Genomic DNA, 14,918 nt, shown 5'->3' on the forward strand with positions numbered 1-14,918 from the left:
GAATAAAATAAAGGAACCACACTCCTCAAATCCATTACTTGTCTTACCAAACAGTTCAACAACCTGCAGGAGAACGGATGCAGGAATATCATCGAGTTCATCCTCTGATTTCCCATCATTTTCACCAAGTTTCCATGTTAACAACTGCTCAGCAAACGCTAGAGCGAGGGGAAATTCCAGAGGCAATGAATTTAACACCAGCACCGCACCAGGTGGCGGGGAGACACCTGGGTAGAAGAAGTTGAAAACCAAATTAAATAATTTGCCAAAGAAAAACACAGAAAATAAGAACAAGAATAAAACATGCATATTCACAGTGACAGAAATGAGCTGGAGAGAAAAAACTGTCTTCACAAACTTTATTGATGATTTTGATCGATGATTTAATTGAAAAGGCAGAACGGTATGTATTATTAAATCATCGAGACTTAATTCCTAAACCAATCGAAGCTTATTATAGTTAATTGAGGCACCACAACTGGCCTCAAAAGTTGGATTAAAGCTGGAGTGTAAAACTAGAGAGGTCCTCCCAGACTCTGGCATTGTTCCTCTATGTACAACAGAGGAACAATGTCTGCAGCTCAGCATTTTCCAGGCCAAAATTTATTTAGAAAAATGCCAATTGAGGGAATTGCTCCCTTCGGGTCAAATTTTATTGCCCTGGGTTTTGAGAGAATGATGGCTAAACTACTAGTTAGCTCCAGTTAAATATGGAAACCCAAAAGTTGCTGTCAGTGATTCTATGCTCAGAGTGTGCTGTGTTGAGGCCATTCTTGACTGTAATGAATTGGAAATCTATGAACTGATGATAACTTGTTGTCTCAAGCTCGGTCTCTCTGTAAAACAAAATCTTGAAAAGGTGCACCTTGTTGAATGAGGAGTTTTTAAAAAAAGGCATGTTAAATTCATAATTACTGTGAAACAACTTGGTTGATCACAAAATGACAAAGCAATACTTCTGAATGATTACCATAGATTTCATTTCTTTAAAAATAAATTTAAGTTTGACATTCTATTTAACTTCCGAATTATTTATTTCGCCATCTCTAAAAATTTAAACTGATTGAATTCAGTGGCTTTTCTTCCTGGTTTGCTGTTCATGAGAATACTTCAATGAAATCGGTTACTTAAACCTGCTTGATGACATCACAGCAGCTAGGCATCTGAAGATCCCTTGGCTTCTGAAAGGACACACCACAAACATTCATTTTTTTTGGGCAGCTTTCTTTGAGGTCAGTGGGGAGCACTGTTGCTTGGCTTTCTGCAAAAGCCAGCCAAGTTTTTTTTTCCCCAAGTTTCTGATTTATTCGAAGATTCGGTCAGTTGTGTGTTTTGGAGATCATGTTGCAGGGCCATTCCTATCTTAGACATACCTAGTTTGACATGTAGTTTGTCAGTAGGGATGACAACAGAAGGATACTGGTTTGTGGTGGGAGGTGGAGTCAATCCAGTGTTGGTAGGTGACGCATCTTTTGGGTAACAGACGGTTTCTGTCAGGTTAAGTTGTCCATTCCTTCGCACTTTGTGACCCAGTCCATACACCAACACTCTAACCCAAGGAGCCTTATACAGAGAGGAACTAAGCAATAAAAACAAATCAAACGATAAGAATCGTCAATAATTGTAAATTTTAGGCACAGTCACCAAGTTTCAAGAGCACAGCCCTCAGATTTCAAACAGGTACCCTCCATATAAAATTCCATCGCCATTAAACTTCAGTTAAGCTTTTAAGAAACATGCTCATCGACAGAACAATGCTCTAACTCTTATGCGTGGCAGTGAACATGATGGAGTTGATGTGTCAAATTCTGCCAAACTTTCCTGTTCCTTTAAAGCAAATGAAATTTGCTGTTCCTTGCAGCCAAGTTTTAAGTAGCCAGCACCTTGTTAGTAGACAATTATAAAAGGGCTGTTGTTAATATGGGATAATCACTGGCTTGCCTGGAACAGGTGGCATGATCTTTTCAAGTAAGCGAACGATAGGTCAAGTCTGTCATAAAATACCAGCAATTAAACTACAATTTTATTTGCTTGGCAGCAGAAAAATATTGAAATAACCAAAAGACTTGTTTAATCAACTTGTTTTCACATGTTTTGACATACTTCTGTGAAAAGTGGGGCTTGACTTCTGAAACTTGTAGCCCTGAGACAGGGGCAGATATTTTTAATCAACGCTTTCACACATGTTATGATACATCTCCGGACCAGATAGGAATTCAACCCAGGTCCCCTAGACCACAGGTAGGAGCACTAACAATGCACCACTAAGATTCTTGCAAAAATAATTTTTCATTCACACTCAGCCAATAACCTTTGATAATATTTGTGTAGTTTTGAAGGGGAGGCCTTTACGATGGCAAGTTTAAGCGACAACTGGAATAAGTAATTGGGCAAAAATTAAATTCAAACCTGAGATTGGTGAAGATCTTTCCAAAATTGAATACTGTATCATGCCACTTGATGCAAATACATTCTTCAATTTCTGTGGCCGCAATCTAAGCCAGTACTGATTTACATGACTGTCACTTAAGATGAGGTCATTACATCTTAATACAAGTATCACAATTTATTTACCTACTGGAGAATGATTAGTGTTTCATTTACTGCAGTAAAGAAGCAGCAGTTATTTGAGTGTTGTGACTTCCTAGGCATCTAAAATACAATACTTGCACAAAATATCAAATGCAGTTGCAAGATTGAGGGATCAAATGTATAAGTTTTATTAAATATTGAAACCTCTTCTAAACGTTCACTTCATTAAGCATTTTTCAATCAGACTTACTCTTTCCGAAAACCTGCTGGACTTTCTTTGCATGATACCATTACAAAGGCAGCCCCTGGAAAATGCACATCCATGCTCACTTTTGACTCTGTCACTGGGAACTCTTCAGATGGGAACTGTTCTGGTGAATGCTACAATGCAACAGAATAAATGTCACTGATCAGTTTGGGAGAAAAAGCACTTATTTGAATTTTGATAAAAATTAATCTTAGAAACCATCTTATAAACCTCTAACAGCAATATGCAAAATGACAAACACGTTAATTTTAAAACATTGTACAAAGACACAAAAACACAATGATCATTTGTCTCTTAAAACTACAGTTAAAGAAAACATCAAGTTGAGAAAGCGAATTTGACATTGTCACAGCTTGAGCAATTGAGATGAATAGGGTGTGAGAGAGCTACAAGATTGTCAAATCTGCCGAGTTGCATTGAACCATAAAACCTTTAGAAGTGACCGCACACGTTTCTGTGTCTTGCAAAAACTAGATGTGTAACATGGAAAAGATGATGGATTTTAAGTGTGCCTCCTAAACAAAATATTACTTTCCTGCCTTGAGCTTACTGTTTTATTCCAAAATATTCTACATTCAAACTTTAGCAGCTAAAAAATAGATTTTAAATAAAAAAATGCCGAAGATTTATTATGAAGTTCTTCAATATTAGAAAAGCACCAGTCCAGTGGCGGGAGAAGGTGCTGCCAGTCACTCTAGTTAAGATGTTCGGACACTGTTTTATGGTTGAATGCAGTATAAAATTGGCCTTATTGGCAATCTTGCAAAAAAATGGTTCCAGCCATTTGTTAACTTTGCAAGCTGAATACTGAAACAGGGCACATCAAACATTATCCTATGGGATAACAGTCATCCTGATCATAACATTTCTGTTGTTTATCCTGCAAACTCGCAAAAAGTCCAATGATGGTCACTCTTGAGATTGAAGAGTGCCTTGTCTATCTCAGATTACTCTGGAAGGAAAAGGTTTGTTAAGTGTTTGAACAACAGGTGCAACTATCATCACATTGTTTTCATCACTAACAGGATGCTGCCATCAAGCCAAAAAGATGCTCTGCAATTCACATAAATCAGTAATGTGGCATGTGAGTTTCAGTGGCATTGTGCTATTAAGAGGCTGCACATCCAAAGACTTGTTCTTCATATCAAACAAAATATCCTATCAGCTGTTCACAATAAACAAGGTTTGGACCAGACCTAAACAGCCCGCGCTTGCAAGACTTATTACAGAGTCCAAGAATATTTGCTGCGTAACCTTGCGTGTGCAAAGAATTATGCTGACAACTAATTTAGGGTTGTCAGTTGGGCTCACAGCACCACACACGTGCATGGACTGGAAGCTACATATTTTAATACAGACAGAGAACACACATTGTACCTGCTTAAATGCAACAAAATAAGTGACAGCCATTCTCTGATCATTTCTCAGAGCAGTGCCTTGACCAATTAGATGCAATATGCCTTACTTAAAATTTAAGCAAAGCTTAGCAGTTAACTGTCATAATTAACTAGTACATTCTTCATGGCAACAACAGTACTAAAGACCACTGCCGTCCAGTCAGCAGTCACCTATACTTTGGTACTTGTTGCAAATTATCCTAATGAATGCAACACCAAAGCTTCCACAAAACAACAATTTTTCAGCAATACTATTTTTAGTTAATGTCTCTTCCTGAAACTGTTAAATAAGTTGCTAACGCAACTCACTATTTAGCTGGTCTGCCTTAAACTCATGTTCAACAGCCTTGTAGGATGTTTTCCTCTCAAACACCTCATCAGACTTTAAAAGGCCTCCTTTCAGGCTAGGCTGCTTGGCAACTGTTAATATCAGTACATCCACTGTTAGGAACCTTTTCTATCAATGAATCTGCACACTGCCTGTCTTCTGGATTATCCCCACTTGGTGTTACAGGACTCTTAGTGCTAGACTTGAGCAATCACTTTCCTCTTTTTCTCCTGCCCTATTCACATCAAGGGTTTAAAGGCCACTTTTAAATGCGTGTAATCGAAGTAAATCCTCAGACACTGCTGTACAACATTGACTCCAAATCTAAAATGAACCTAAATACACGTCTCCCTTTCTTATCACTAGGGAGAAATTATATTTTTATTTGAGTTATACATTGCTCTTCCACTTTAGAACTTCAGCTCACAAACAGCAATGTAGTATAAAGCTTCAACACGTTATTTTAGAACATCAGAGCAGTAACATATACAATTCAATATCAAGTATTAATTATTTCTAATGTATTCTTCTGTTATTGGATAAATGTTTTCCAATGTTCCACCTCTTGAACAAGGTCACAGAAAGAGTCAACCTGCATACTGCTTTGTGAAATTTAAGGTGTGGACCCATCCTGAAACAATAATTCAATATTCCAGTTCATTTTTACTCAGTCTTCCAGGTTATGCTAAAACTGGGAAACCTTTATCTTCATTGCTCCTGCCATCTTGACGGTCTTAAAACCCATGATTCAGGCTGTCAATTCACTTCCAGGTACATTCTTTTAATCAGGATTGTGTTTAGCTGGACAGCCATTGCCTCCAACCAAGTTTCTCAATGATGTATCAAAAGAGCATTGTGCCTCATTCACTGAAGTTAGAGATACCTTTAAGGCATGTGATCAATGAGAGAAGGTGGTATTACATTTTAATAATATGTAAAACACAATAGTTAAGAAAGTGGTTTCATTGAAAAAAAAGAGTTAAATGCAGATGCATCAAATAGAAAATGAAGAAATGTTACCTGTAAGAAAGAGCAGATCTGTTTTGTTAAATCCAGCAAACTTTCTTCACCCTGGTGTAAGGCTCGTGTGATAGCAACTGTAAGCCATTCCCTGATGGAATTGGAGTTGCCCTGGTAGAAGAGATCAGTAGGAGAGCAGTTTTGGCCCTGATTACAATGTTGGAGGGACTGCGCCAAAAGAATTGAATTGGAGCTGATCGTTCCATCTGCAGGGCAAGATGAACAACAAATTTCTCAAATCATTTCACCAACCTCTCTCTTTCAGATCATGTGTTATTTTAAACACATGTATTTATACTAATTTTCTTTGTGATTACTGCACCCTTTCATTCATAAACTAACAACATACAGAGTTTAACAAACACAACCCTTAGGAGGAAAAGGCAAGGATATGAAATAGAGACTTAATTATTTGTGGCTGCCAACTTCATTGATACCAATGTCATTTAAATGGACTAAAGGGGCTATACCGGTTAGAGAAACTTCCTCTTTTACAAAGCACCAGTTTTTTTTTTTTGGGGGGGGGGGGGGGGGGGGGGGGCTGGGGTGAAGCTGAAAATCTGTGTATTTCTACCAAATGGCTTACTAAGCAATTAAAACCAGGCCCACATAGGCAGATTGCATGAACTATGAGTACCTGGTGGGAGCAGCAAAGAGAGCTGAATAATTTATAAATTAAACTTTATTAAGACTATTATTTATCTATCCTTCCCTTTGTGCATTCTCACAGTTGATGTATGGATAATAGTACAACACTGACAATGAATTAGGGCTGCTACTTTAATACAAGGGTTTATAGCATCAAACTGAACCCAAATGGAAAATATCAGCTCATTCTTAACATTCAGCACTAAAAACTGTTGTATAGGAAACATTCCTTATACAAAAGGGCTAGAAAAGAATAAATCAAAAAGTTTGATTTATTATTTTATACTGAAACAGTTTCTTAAAGAATGCTTTCTATTTCCCAGTTTTTGGGTTCCCCAGACACTATTTTGCCATCAGGAGAACCACACAACTTCAGTATATGTTGCTTGGTAAACAGCTGCTTAGAGACAAATGGTAGCTGCAGCTAACTTGGCTACAGATTTTCATCTTTATGCACATTTCCCTCTCTTCCTTCCTTGTTTTTAGGTGTTAAAAGGATGTAAAAATTATCATTAAGTATTAACAATTAAAAGTTGAACAGAAGTTTGTTCCCTTCCCAAACTGCTGAGGCAAGAATGGGGCAGATCCTGAACAAGCTGCAGTTATTTCACCATTACTTGATTATTTACGATCAGTTTATCATTCAGCTCCACATCAGTTTATCATTACCAACCTGAGAGCGGTGGGGCCAGAAGTTGATTGGATAGTAGCTGCAGATGCTCCAAAGTGATGTCACGTACCGCAGGTATATGGAACAACCGGGTGAAAGTGTGGGGTGACTTTGGAGCAAAGATGTTCAGCAACGCCATACGGCAATACAGTCTAGCCAAAGAAGCTTCACAGCGAAGTAACTCTCTAAGCAATCATGAAAAAGTGAAAACACACCAAAGAGAATCAAAAACAAAAGGTTTATAAAAGTCTAATCAACTAAACACACTGTACCCCTTTGTCTCCGCAATTAATTATATGATTTGGTGACAGTGGATCAATGGATAAATATTTTCCATTGCCACTCTTTCATTCTTCCAACCCAGGTAATATTCATACTAGACTGTAGAATGCAAAATGGAAACTCCCATTTTGCTCACTGTATTCACTGAACTAACAAGAGTTTGCACCTGCATCTATTTGTTGAGGTGGAAGTGATGGACAGGGCAAAGATTGGCAAGCATATCAAAAAAGAGAACAACAGCTCACTGAAGATGTGATTTTCATCAAGATAAATCTAGGTAAAAGTTGATCATTTTGGACAATCATTTGGGAATGAGGGCAGTGCAGAGTATGCACATAACCATTTAGATGCAACTGCTCTTTTTAAAAGAAAAGATGTGAGAAATCTAAATATTCTATTCACATCTGACAGTGACAATTTACAATGATCCCATTTCAAGTGTCAGAACGTGCAGCCTTTGTCAGTTGGTGCACTTTCAAGAAGTCATTTTCAAACTTGCACTTGATTTCTGTGCTGCTTTTTGAGGGAAATGAGCAAAGGAGTTGCTCAATTTTGACGGTGAAAGTGATCAGGCTTTAAGGCTTCAGGTAATAGTCATTTTGCTAACAACACTGAACTCCATGGATAGGATAACAAAGACAAGGAATGTTGTGCACTTGCTCTCATAATCCGTGAATACCTTTCCTCCCATAGATCTTAACTGCATCGAAGCTAAATTGATCCAATTATTCAGTAGTTGGGGCAAAATTGAGCAAATTGATCCATACAGACCAGGAAGGTGCCAGGTTCAACTTTCAATGTGTGTTGCTTTGACCAAGAAGCCAGGGAAACAATGTAAAAAAAATCAACTGGTTTGTAGCCATGAGTTCGAGGAGGGGGAAGAAAGATATTGTTGGTATACTTTTTGATTGCCCACTATTAATCCATGCAGTCTTCCAGAATGGCAATCACAAGACAACATTAGTTTACGTAATGGAAAAACCTGCTAACACACTTGCCAAGGAATATACATATGGACACTTGAAGAATTTGACAAATTTGGAGGAGGAGGAAATTAAAATAAGCAAAAACACCAAATATGAGTTACAACACTACCACATACCTCTGCCACTTTAAAGGAACAAACATCTGTGTTGCTTCATTTGCTCTACAGTCGGTTCTGCTGTAACGCATGTTCTGGCAACGCAAATTAGCTATAACAACTGAAATAGGGGAATGCTATTTCTAAAACATGAACTTGTATTGGTTTGTAATATGATTGTATCAGTACAAAAGTATTGCAGGAAATAAAACAGGGATTTCAAGATTCTCCTCAGCCTGGATAATGTGCCAAGCCATCCTCCCACCATTGGTGAGCTTGCTGAAAACAAAGTGCTACTTCTATCCCCAAACACAACCTCTCTCCTTCAACCCATGGGCCAGGGTGCAGTAGTAGTTTTTAAAGCTCATCATGTAAGACACACATTTAAGAGGCTGATGGCAGGCACCGGGGGGGGGATAAGAACAGCATTCTTCAATTTTGAAAGAGCTTAAATATCAAGAACGCAAATTCAGATTATCGTGAAGACTTCAGGTAATGTCAGGAAGGACTCGTATGCAGTTTGGTAGAAGCTTTTCTCAGAGTTTATTTGACATTTTAATGGCTTTGATCTGTCAGATGAGATGCCAAGAATCAGAGAACATTGCGTTGATCTTGCAACGCAAGTTGGATTTGAAGAAGTGGAGAGAGAGGATGTTGAAGAATGGCTTGAGTCCCACTGTGGAGACCTCTCTACAACTGATCTACAACATGTCCCTGAGGGAGTGAGTGGAAGCTGGAGATGAAGTAGCAGTCCAGGATGCAGCATCATGACAGCTTTCCAATTCTGTTTTGCCTGAGAAGTAATTGCAGTTCTTAAAGGACAATTACAACGCAGAATGCAGCAGGGTAGCAGTTTGTGGAAGCAGATCTTATTTGGCACCCTATGAACAGTTTCTTCATGAAGGAAAAAGGGCAAAGCAGTACAAACTGTATTTTGTTTTTAGTCAATCCCAAGAAACAGTCAGAAGACAATGAACCACAGCCACCCACTTCTAAATAAACTATTTTTCATGCTAACCCGACAACCACAGGCGGACCTGAAGGGGATGGTGGTGAGGATGACGATAACCCTCAATCTCTACATTAACAACTTCAAAATATCCTCACCATCAACTATCTTGACATTTTTTAAAAGGTGTTTCGTTATTAGGTATGAATTAAACATTTATTCAAACTGTGCTATCCTTTGTGTAAGGCTCTAAGGTTTTGGAGTAGATCTGTAGCTCAGGTTGAGGGTGTTGAGGTTGGTTGGCCAGCTGAGCTGGTTTGTTGTTCTGCAGACGTTTCATTCGTGTTTCGTAACATCCTCAGTGCAGCCTCTGGTGAAACATCAGTGTGTCTTCCTGCCTGGTTTTTAAACTCTGGGGCCCGTTGTGATGGATTTCCTCACTTCCAGGTTTCCTCCGTACTGGAACGTATATGGGGTTAAGTTCAATGTGTTTATTAATAGCATTAGAGTACTTTAGGCTTTTGAGTGATTTTTGAGAGATTTGGAGTGATGGTTTTTGGTGGTCTGCCCCAATCCTGCTTTTCCCATAGGCCCCGTTATTTCTACAGCGTGATTTTCTATGACATGTTGTTATGCAGGAGCACAACTATCACGTTATAGCGGAGCCAACTGTACAACTGAGACAGGACATCCACAAACTACAATTTATGACAATAATTATTTTTAAACATACAAAAAAGTTGGTATGGTACTCAACTTAAGTAACAACCAATTTGCATGAATAGGGAATCTCCTTTTGTGATAATGATGATAAGCTTTCACATGCACTTTGATTGTATATTACTTGTTCCACTCTTGTATCCCTCACACATCTGCCTGCATTAACTGCTTAAATTCAGGAACAAACATTCATTAGCATTTTTTGTTTAAATTGGCAATTAAGTTGAAGTGCCAAAGCACAAAGTGTAATGTAGAGATTTTAAGAAGTTAAAGCAAAACAAAAATTATTACCAGAAGGCATCAAAGCTTAAATTTTGAAAGCCTGTTGACTGAAAGAGAGGTAATAACAAAGGCTGTTTCGTCTCAAAAAAAAGTCTCACCAGCTTCTTGAAACAGCAACTGAAAAGCAGATTTTTTACTGTCAACATTTTACTTAGACATACTTAACCAATCTCAAAATAGGGTCAATAGACATCCTCAAAATTGCATTATAGATTTATGGTCATGGCGGGGGGGCGGGGGCGGGTTGGTGGAAATCCCTACATAAGAAAATGAAACTAATATTAATGATAGCAATCAAATGAGGGCATTATTGTCTGCTTACAGGTCATGCAAATGCTGTCCTTTCTTATAGGCATGGAAACTATTTGGTGGGTTTTAAAATTGACTGACATTTGTGGCAGAAATGCATAAGTACACCAAAAACTAAATTTATGCTGTGTAAATGCACAACATTCCAATAACTCAATTTTTGCAATTTCATTCTTAATAAAATCTAAATCAACTTAAGTTGATCAACTTGAGTTTCAATGGAGTGCATGTCCATATTGCATGGAATATCCTCTGATCTCAGATGGCAGCATTGGTTTCAGGTTTTCAAACTGGAGTTTACATTTCAAATTTTGATACTTCACTTGGAAATAACTTACCTGTGTATCTGGATGTTTGTGTTGTCCAGAGTAACTAGTCCATAAGCAGCTGTGCGCCTGTATCCTGCAGGAGGGCGCTCCAGCATATCAATTGGATACCAATAACGAACCAGCACACCTTCGCTTCGTAAGTATGTCTCCACCTGAACTAATTCATTGACCTAAATTGGGAAAAATGAATGGACTGTTTATGTATTACATGGACCATGAAAGCAGTGGTAGTGTTTAAACAAGTATCAACAGGCATTAAAACAACTAGAATCTAAGATAATCATTACACTTAGAACTGCAGGGAGGGATTTTGTGCTAGTGTTCACACATCTTCCTTATCTAGGAAGACACTAAGCAAAACGTTGCATTGTGCCAACCCCGAGTTACTGATACCAGTTGCTGGACAGGAGCTTGAGTTCCAGTTTCTGTCTGGCCCTAAATGACACAACACAACGGTCCTGCACTCTGCTGCATTAATAGCCTATGAAATTTATTCGTGTCTCTACCTCTGGGCCAAAAGGCCGAGGTTTAAAACCCACCTAATCCAGGTGGTGTGTCTAAAAGTTGGCTGAAAGTATCAAAAGCTTCAGGCCAATAAAGGCAACCAACACAAGACTTTCCCCTTCTCATCAGTGCTGCAGGCTGGGCATTTTGAGCGTTTGGTATAAAGATTGTACAAAATAGTTCATCCACTCCAAAGGAGAGGTTGACAGAAGCAGCCAAATTTATGTGGGCACCTTTCACTGCTCTCTATTGGAGTTGCCTGAAGCAGTCTCTTCTGAAATAGAAGATTCCAAATTCTGTTGTGAAGAATTGGTTTAACATGCTCACTACCGCTTGATAGGCACGTAATTTTAAAATACAGATGCAGGAATGGCTAATTACATTATTACAAAGTCATTTTCATGCATTCTAACAGTTCTTTTGATTCACAACTGAAATAAATATTTCTTGTATTTTAGACAGTGAAGCATGGCTCACTTGTGGTGTCAAAAATGATAAGAATGATTGCAGGCATACAGTGTTTTCTGACATTCTGTAGAACAAGCCAGTGCTCCCACTTCCTAATTTTCATCAGCATCACACATCCTCCTTATCCAGGAAGGCACCAAGCAAAACCATGTGTTGTGTCAACCCAGAGTCATTGATATCAGTTGCTGAATAGGAGGTCTCAATCAGAATTTCCAGTTTCTCTCTGCCTCCAAAAGATACAACACATTTATCTCACATTCTGCCCCATGAACAGCCCATAAAATTTGTTAATTTAATGAATTCAAGTAATTACAGTTCTTGACTCGAATGTTTTCTAACTTACCGTGTCAACATCAAGAACAACTCCATTCAAGCCAAAGGTTTTCATCATTCCCCGGATGGCAAACTTCGGTAAAGCAGTGCCACCAGTGCTGCTGTTGAGATTATTACTGTCTGGGTACCGGATCACCACAGTTAGGCCTGTAGAACAGACCGCCAATTATGTGATATTGGTATTGGAACAATTGTGCTCACTAACAGAGGTCAGGTTTACATTAATTCTGCACCAATCTGGGTCCTTCACAACAATGTAAAACGATGTCATGTGGATAATCAGGAGGCTGGAAGAACACAGCAAGCCTGGCAGCATTTGAAGGAAAGGAGCAGTCCATGCTTCAGGTATTACCTTCCTTCAGGGCTGGATGGGGGGCAGGGGGGTTGCAGATAAAGTGGTGGTGGTGGATGGGGCTGCAGACTGTTGGTGATCGTCGTCTTGCCCATAACAGCCAACCGAACCTCCCAGTCACCACCCTTTTCAATTCCCTGCCCCACTCCCCCTCCAACATGTCCGTCTTCGGTATCCTCTAATGTCGCAGCGACTCTCAATGCAAATTTGAAGAACAACACCGTATCTTTTGTCAGGGCACCCCAAAGCTTGGAGGACTCAACACTGAGTTCCCCAATTTCATATAACCTTTCCAGCCATCAACCGCATTCAACACTCCTGTTGAGCAACCAGGTCATACCTACCACCAGTGTCCACCTATCACCACATCACACCCCCCACCCACTTTATTTGCAGCTCCTGCTACCCACACATCCAGCCCTGAAGAAGGGTAATACCCAAAATATTGACTACTCCTTTCCTTCAGATGCTGCCTGTGTTCTTCCAGCCTCCTGTTCGTCCACCTCGATTCTAGCATCTGCAGTTTTTTTTGTCTCTAAAACAACATCAGATCAGATTCTGTACAGGCTATCAGTAATAAAAGCAGAGTTGGTCTGGACCAACCTTGTTCCAAGTTGCTATTGCTCAAAGTCACTACGTGGACCTAACAATGCTGACAAGAATATACTTACATTAATCCCTGCTGCACACTACATTTAATTATGTTAAGAATGACTTCATTGCTTTTGACTACATTGCTGAAAGATGTCCTCCAAAACAGCATTCTATATTGAAAACAACTCTGTTTGCTAAAACAGGTGCAAGTACTACATGAAAATAGCCTTGTCACGGGTAAAACAAGGAAACTAATGGGCTCAGAATCAAAAACAAGGAGATTCAGAGTGAAAAACTTAGAAACAGACACTCCAACATGCCCACGCCGACCAGTCTGACCTAGTCCCACTTGCCAGCATTTGGCCCATAGCCCTCTAAACACTTCCTACTCATACATCTATCCAGATGGCCTTTTAAACGTTGTAACGGTACCTGCCTGCACCACTTCTTCTGGCAGCTTGTTCCTGATCTCCTTTGGTAGTCAGGGACTAAGGCAAAGACATGAACTACAAACTGCACAATAAATCCACTAAGGTTGATGTTACAGGAAAAATAATTACCTTTTCGAACTTTATCAGTTGTGAATTTATTAGCTTCATCTTTAATGTCTTCAATGGTTGGGAGGTAGAGATCTCTCGGTATGCCACCATTCTCTTCATATAGAAACTCGACCGTCTGACGAGCAATATCTACCATACCTGTTGGAAACCAAGCACTCATTTTAAGATAATAACAACTTATCTGACATGCCTGAATACCATCATAAAAACTTGCAAACATTACAAAAACATTTTAAATATAAGACTAATATTAGTTGGAAGGATTTTAAAGAAAATCTTGCCTTTAATTTTCAATGCACACACCCACCGGTCACTCATTGTTCAGGCATCAGCAAACTGTTTTATACAAATTACATTTTGTGTTTAGTGTAAGTGAAATACTTCAAAATTCAATACTGTCTGGGCATGTATGTTGCAATTATCTGAAGGCAAAAGTGCCATAATCTCAGAGAACCACAGGGCTGCCCTCTCATGAAAGAGGCATAACAAATGTAACTTGAATGTTAACACACCTCATGCAAGAGACGAGGTAGAGAGGAACATTCCTTCATCGTAAACTCAGCCAGTGCAAGAATTAAACCCACACTGCTGTTATCACTATGCATTGCAAACCAGCCTTCCAGCCAACTGAGCGAACTGACCCCCTCAAATTATGAATGTGTGCTGTCACATTTGACATCCAAGTCTGAGGCACTATCAGACATACATTCTGGCTAAGGAGCATTATTGAAAAAATATAGTACGCATGATCCTTGGGTCTACTGACAATTAGTCTAAATGTGCGTCTAAAAAATTCTGACCATAACCTTCCCAGCCCCTAAGTGACATGGGCATTAGTGAGCCAGTTGGTAAAGTATGGGAAGATTGTCAAAATTAGAGTTGGGTTCAACTTAAAATTTTAATATTGCTAGAACATTGCTCATGAGCAATGAGACACCTATTTGCATGCAATAAAATTCAATTCTTATCTGGACCTCAGTTATATTCAGTTTGTATTTTGGCAGGCAATAGTGAGAAATGAGAAGGTGGCAATTTCCAACATGAGAGTCTAAGTGGATAACTAGCAACTCCTACTCGACGCTTATTCCCCAATACCTCAGGGATCACTCCAGAACAACAACTTGCAGTCTTCAACCACAGACTGGCATAAGACATGCACCAGCCTCACCACATCATCATGGCACAACTGTAACTCATTTAGAATATAATACACCACTGCAGTACTACATTTTGCAGTGCATCAACACACTTGTCATGGTATTATGACTGCCAGGCCACTGCGTTCAGGGACA

The 14,918-nt window shown here is 39.2% G+C and overlaps 1 protein-coding gene across 6 annotated transcripts in view; it reads right to left on the minus strand.

Moving 5' to 3' along the window:
• LOC125464301 (probable E3 ubiquitin-protein ligase HECTD4) overlaps positions 1-14,918 on the minus strand; it is a 284,911-nt gene that overhangs the window by 38,806 nt on the left and 231,187 nt on the right. For 5 of the 6 annotated variants that reach the window (XM_059654988.1, XM_059654987.1, XM_059654989.1 and 2 more), the window contains 8 exons: positions 13,627-13,764; positions 12,131-12,267; positions 10,825-10,985; positions 6,867-7,048; positions 5,546-5,751; positions 2,783-2,913; positions 1,374-1,579; positions 48-227 (listed from right to left, as the gene is read on the minus strand). In XM_059654988.1, coding sequence (XP_059510971.1) covers positions 48-227; positions 1,374-1,579; positions 2,783-2,913; positions 5,546-5,751; positions 6,867-7,048; positions 10,825-10,985; positions 12,131-12,267; positions 13,627-13,764 — 1,341 coding nt within the window. The remainder of the gene's footprint in view (positions 1-47; positions 228-1,373; positions 1,580-2,782; positions 2,914-5,545; positions 5,752-6,866; positions 7,049-10,824; positions 10,986-12,130; positions 12,268-13,626; positions 13,765-14,918) is intronic. The other variant, XM_059654990.1, reaches the window with a different exon arrangement.

This window comes from Stegostoma tigrinum, chromosome 26, assembly GCF_030684315.1.
Source record: "Stegostoma tigrinum isolate sSteTig4 chromosome 26, sSteTig4.hap1, whole genome shotgun sequence".
In the NCBI taxonomy this organism is placed as follows: domain Eukaryota; kingdom Metazoa; phylum Chordata; class Chondrichthyes; order Orectolobiformes; family Stegostomatidae; genus Stegostoma; species Stegostoma tigrinum.